General features: G+C 30.7%; 1 protein-coding gene across 1 annotated transcript; it reads right to left on the reverse strand.

Annotated features, from left to right (window-relative positions):
- Positions 1-716: 716 nt before the first annotated feature.
- LOC124827036 (NAP1-related protein 2-like) lies at positions 717-4,529 on the reverse strand. Its single transcript, XM_047300013.2, has 10 exons — positions 4,303-4,529; positions 3,903-4,028; positions 3,762-3,812; positions 3,489-3,560; positions 3,173-3,286; positions 3,032-3,090; positions 2,208-2,268; positions 2,045-2,101; positions 1,879-1,920; positions 717-1,102 (listed from the first exon to the last, which is right to left on the reverse strand). The coding sequence occupies exons 1-10, from the start codon at positions 4,417-4,419 to the stop codon at positions 1,046-1,048; spliced, it is 756 nt and encodes a 251-aa protein (XP_047155969.1). The 5' UTR covers positions 4,420-4,529; the 3' UTR covers positions 717-1,045.
- Positions 4,530-6,368: the final 1,839 nt, after the last annotated feature.

The following is a 6,368-nucleotide window of genomic DNA, read 5'->3' on the forward strand; positions in this document are numbered from 1 at the left end:
TTCTCTCGCAAGAAGATGGCCATAGGGGTTTTCACGATATAAGCAACGTGGCAGATAGAGAACAGTGAAGCTGACACAAGACGTAAAACATTGTCGTTTGCCAGATCAATTAAAAGTTGACACCGTCCACTTTTAAGGAGTATTTTTACATGTTTTAATATTACGAGGACTAAATGTCATCAATGTTTTGAGTAAGGACTAAAATAAAAAATCAGTGATACTTAAGGAACGAAAAACATATTTAACCCTAGAAAGAAAATTGTTTAAATTATTACTTTTCATAATAAATTTTATAATTTTAAATAATCAAAATATTTTCAGAATTTTTCGTAATTTCAATTTTTTAAAATGTGTTGCCCAAATAATATATTTCTTAAAAAAATTGTAACAGAAACAAATTATTCTTTTAAAAGTTTTCATTATTTATTTAGAAATCCTTCTCCAACCTTATTATAACTTATTGATTTGTCTTAAAATAATTCCCAACCCTATTATAATATGTTAACATTTAAATTATCATAATTTTATATATATGTTCAGTTGTGAGAATGGTATTAATGTGAATTTTATATAGATATGATCAGCTGTGACACCAAATTGTGTGGGTTGATAATAATTGGTTAATAATATATTATCAATAAATAGAAAAGGGAAAGAAAGACCATTCCAACTTAGGAAAACAGATGGCAAACCATTTGAAATGGTGGAATAATATCTTGGCAAAATTCCTGAATAGTAATTTTATGATAGATAACAGATCCAAATATACAATAAATACTGTAACTTTACTATGTAATTCCACAACAAAGAACAGTTGAGACAACTAGTATACCAGTAGTAACAACCCAAAAAAGTGCGCAAGGGATGAAACCGGCAAAACAACTTCACAGAATAATTAATAAATTATGGTCAGAACTACTAACTTTCTAGATAGCTCCACCTAATAAAAACCTTGAAAAAATGGCAATGGCCACCATGCCCAAAACCTACATATTCAACCAGGGAAAAATAAATAGGAAAAATAAACACCACCATAAGGCATTTTTCAAATGTCATTGCTTTCCTCGTCGTCATCATCCTCTTGGTCATCCTCATCCTTTTCCTGTCAATGATAATTATACTTTCTAAGAAAATATTTCTATCCACTATATTTTGGAAGTCCTAATGACATTAAGAATTTAAAACACGTCTTAAAATGCTATTATTAAGTAAAATAGCAATAACTCGTATCAAACATCTTAAAATGCATTCATATTCTTTGTTGTTTACAGATCATGAATGATTACAACTTTCAGCATTTTTATGTATCTTCACAAAAACTTTTTTTGTTATTGTTCAAATCATACTGTTCCAGATATATTAAGCAGTAATAAAGAAAAAAGAGGATGAAACACTGAATTGATATTAACTTAGATGTATATAAAAGTATGTTGATACTAACCCATCTTTATAATCGAATCCTAACTAACTCAGGAACTAAAGCATGGTAAAATAAATCCTAATGAATAAGAAAAAAATACTAACCCTAAAGAAATTATGATATGATAAAATATTTTCCATATACTCAAACAATTATTAAATAGAATTCACATCACATTGGTGTTTCTCGTATTCGTTTTCTTTATGTTAACATCTATATAACCAAAAATTAAAGCATTCAGCTAAACCTGAGTTCAAAATATGACTGCTATAAGTGACTCGTACATGTTCAGCATTAAACTTTGAATCAATGCTGATTTAGGTTTAGTATCCATTGACTGAATTTTGGACGAATTAAAGCATGGATCCAGCAAGATTCCATAAAACATAAACAACAATACTCCAATCATATTTGCCAATCATATATTCTTTTTCAAAGTAAATTAGAACTTCAATTACCTCATCATCACCTTCATCATCAAAATCCTCTTCATCAAACTCCTGTTCCCAAGTCAATTAACATTAGAAACACCATGGGAGAAATTAGCAAAGTAGAATGAGTAATTAAGTGTGAGATTTGAAAATACAATACACAGAAGACAAAAAGGTTAAAATTTTAACTTACATTGTTGAAATAGGTAAGTGGATTTGGCCATAAATCATCTTTGATCAATTCTGCAACCTGCATTTATGTGATTAATGTTTTGGCACAAAGCGAAAAAGAAAACAGAAAATCACTAAAGAACTTCCATCTGGAAAGAATTTTACAAGGCTAGAGAAAAATATACCTCATCATGAATTTCATCCGCATCGTCTTTCTGTTCAGAGTCACTAAACCAAGTAAAGAAACTGCATTTATTGGCACAAGAAAATTTAAATATTGGCCACTGAGTCCATGAACCATTCACGAAAGGAGATTTAGTAACATTTCCTTCAAATATATTAACTAACAATGAAGAACACGAAAAGCTTTAGCTGACACAAGGGAAAGAAGTTTTCTTAAAAACAGTTATTCTCACTTGCTCAAAATTACCCAGTTAAAACATTTGGTCAGGGCATCAAATATTTGCATGCTATCATCCTTGTTCAGATTTCAAAACAAAACTGGAGAATTCTAACTAGTACGAATAGATTCTTTCTACCAACTCTGCACAGGTCAATGCTCTTCGCATTCTAATCTTTTAAATATTTATTCTAGTATAGAAAAGTATACTACTACGTAGAAAAGTGCCACTAATATTTCAAATAGTTATTCTAGTATAGAAAAGTATAATACAACATAGAAAAAGTGTCACAGGGAAACACATAGAAAAATACAGCCATGTCTTCTGAATCAAAGTGGAATATGACATAACAAAAGCAGACATCACAAACTACGTATATTTTCTTGATCTGCCAATTGATCAATTTGAATGCCAGAAAACTCCAGCCTTCAACAGTAGTTTCTGTTTTTTCTTTTTCCAAAAGAAAAGGCCTGGCCAAGAAAACGAGTGGTCTAGTATACAAAAACGAAAATGGGTGCATAACCATGGCTATCTTTGTTTATAATATTACTGTGCTCAGAACAGAAACTAAAAAAAAAAAGCATAAAAACAAAAGGTTAGGTATCAACCTGATATCAATACGACCCCGCTTCCCATTCTTGTCAAGATTGACTCCATTGGGTAATCCCTGTATAATTAAGGATTATGTTTCAAAGTGAAAACTGTAGGTGCTGATGGGGTGGTGAGAATAAATGAATTTATAGCCTTACCTTGCCCTCTTTCCATTTAATGGGGTTAGCAGTTATCTTTGTTGATCCTTCTTCAAAGAAGGTAAAAGTCTTCGTAAGCTTTGTATTCTCAAAATAGGGATTGGGATTGAAATTCTGGACAAAAAATAATTAAAAACTAGTCAATTTTTGTCTGTAGAGAATTAACATCGGGCTAGTCTTCAAAGGTGATTAACAACTGGTCATTTTTGTCTGTAGACACTTTTAAATCACTGCTATAAAGGATAGCACCACTTCAGTAAATACAAGGTGTTTTTTTGGGCGACAGAGGGTGAGAAAAAGAGCAAGAATAACTTACAAAGGTGATTGAGTACCCAGATTTGACATCTTTATTATCTTCAACCTCGAGAGAACCCAAATACTTAAATATCTACAAACAAAGGGTGCCAGCAATGATTAAAACTTCATCAACAGGTTTATCAGTAACCAACGGAACAAAGCATTGAAAGCACTCTCATGTAAACCTCACAAAGTGGCAAAACACCCCAAGTAAATAAATAGACCGAATCTAACACGAAGGACAATTAACATAGCTGCAAAACTTCTCCACGTATGAGGATAGAAGTCAAACCTTTTGATCCTCTAAATTCAGAAGTTCACAAAGAGCAGGGTGACTCATAAACTGCACAAGCCAAACAAAGATAAATTTAAAAAAATATTTCAAATTCGTATCCTGTCATAACAATAATCAAATTAAAAAAATGAAACTCACAGCAGTAAACCAGAAATCAGGAATAGATTTGACGATGATCTCATTTCGCTTATCGTAAACTGGCTTCCTTATCTCGTTAAACTTCTGCTCTACTTCGAGGACCTTATCACTCGCCTCCTCATTGATCTACAACGACATCAAAATTGAAATTGAAATTGAAATTGAAATTCAAAATCAATGCACAATAGCACAATTTTCAAATTCATCGTCAATGCACTAATAGCATAATTAACATTCACAATTCATAAAATACAATTTCGTCATGTTAATTAGAGGAATCGATAAATTTGGCGACAGTTTAAAACGGAGAATGAAAACCTAAAAAACTGGAAAATATGAATTCAATCGATGAGTGAGCACTTAGCGTAGAAAGATGAGGTGGAATGGGAAATTATGAAACCTTATCGAGTTCGTCTTGGACCTCTTGCAACTTCTCAATGGAGAGGATGAGTTTTTCGTCGATGGTATCTTCCAAATTCTCAGCGATTTTCAACTTCTTCGTCTTGTCGCCAACCATCTTCGCCTGAAACGCGCGTTTTCAAAAGCGAGGGGTTGTTTGGTGTGGCAGAGGAAGCCAAGTGAAAAGTGTGGGAAATATGGTTAGGGTTTTGCGGGTTTAGGCTCGAAATACTCGCTGACGAATATAAATAGGCTATCCCATATCCCAGGACAAGTGTACATGGAATGTGTTTTGACATTTTGCCCAAGGTGACGTGGACACGTGAATTATCAACATTCAACTATAAATGCATCTTTAGAGTTCCCCTTCTTGTACAAGGAAGAATTGGAATAGACAAATTCTAGAATGATAGGATATGGATACAAGTATCAAAATTAATTTATGTTTAAAATTGGATATAGATAATTACTTATATTTTAAGTTAGGAATGTGTAATGGTTTATGATTTAAATTTGGCATAGTAATGAGAAGGATACGTGGATATCAATATCTTTTTTAGTCATCCGCACTTTTCTGTTAAAAAATATTACAACGTTCTTAATTTATTAGATAATTTAAGAAATCTTATGTCAGTATTTGTTTGGATCTTTACTTTCTTTTTAACTGAATACGCATTTAATTATTTTTACTATTCTTTATAATTATTTGACTTTTGTTTAAATGGTGTCATTTGTTTTTATTGAGAAAAATATCAATTTAGTCTCTCTCTTTTTTCTATCTTGATTTAGTTTTTATTTTGAAAAATTTGATATAATCAAGTTCTTTTATAATAATATACTAACAACAATAAAGAGATGTCATGTGTCAATTTGTATATCACATGTTAAGCTGACATAGTTTAGTGTGATATGATAATAGCGGTATCACATGTCAGTTTTACATGTCATTGATTTAGTTTCAATTTAGTTTTCGTATTTTTACTTTGTTTCACTTTAGTTCTAATTATTTTTAAAATTAAACAATTTCATATCTATCTAAAAATTGAAACCAAATTTAATTTTTATATAAATGTTATACAAATACTTTTATTAAAATTGATATTTTTATTACTTTTTCTTAATAAGATTAAGTTTATTTAAATTTATATTTTATATTGAATTTTATTTGAAATTATTTTATTAAATATTTTTAACAAGATTAAGTTTTAAATGACTCTCTCATTTCTTCCTTTAGCTCCCAAGTGAGATCTCCCGATCTAGCATTTCGTAAAACCTTAACTGAATTAATTGTATCTTCTCTAAGTTGTTTGATTTACAAATCCTCTATTCTTACTTGTTGAGCTTCCACTATCAAATCATCGTTCTAACAAATACTTCCTTGATCGTGGAACATAAAACACATTATATAATCTTGATAATTAAGGTGGTAAAGCAATCTCATAAGTTACTATCCTATCTTCCATAAGATCTTATAAGGTCTAATAAACTTAGGAGAAAACTTTTTAGGTCGAACCCTTTCCACACAATAGTTAGGGGCACTCTCAAGAAAACATGATCTTCAGCTTCAAACTCTAACAGACGCATCTCTAATCCACATATGAATTTTGCCTACTCTGTGAGGCTTTCATTCTATCTTATATTTTCTTAACCTTCTTTGTTGTCTGCCTTAGCAACTCTAACCCAACCAACACAACTTCCCATCTTGATACCAACAAAATGGTGTCCTGTATCTCATTCCATACAATGCCCGCAATTTCAATACTTGCGTGATGATTGTTTTTATAGGTGAACTCTACTAATGCTAGCATTGATTAAATTAGTCTAGCAATATATATTAGACGTGTTTGTCCATACACTTATTAGATAATCTAATAATATATTTATTAGACGATTACGTTCATACAATAATTAGACAAATATAGCAAAAAGCATTAGATAAGTTTGTCTATAAACTCATTAGACGAGTTTAAGCATATTTGACAATATTTTTGCATGATCTAAGTTGTTTACATGTATTGTATTTGTTGAAGTTTAAAAACATGGTTATATGTTTCATATCATCTTTAT

The sequence above is a fragment of the Vigna umbellata genome, chromosome 1, assembly GCF_029865625.1.
Source record: "Vigna umbellata cultivar VRB3 chromosome 1, Vumbellata_1.0, whole genome shotgun sequence".
Lineage (NCBI taxonomy): Eukaryota > Viridiplantae > Streptophyta > Magnoliopsida > Fabales > Fabaceae > Vigna > Vigna umbellata.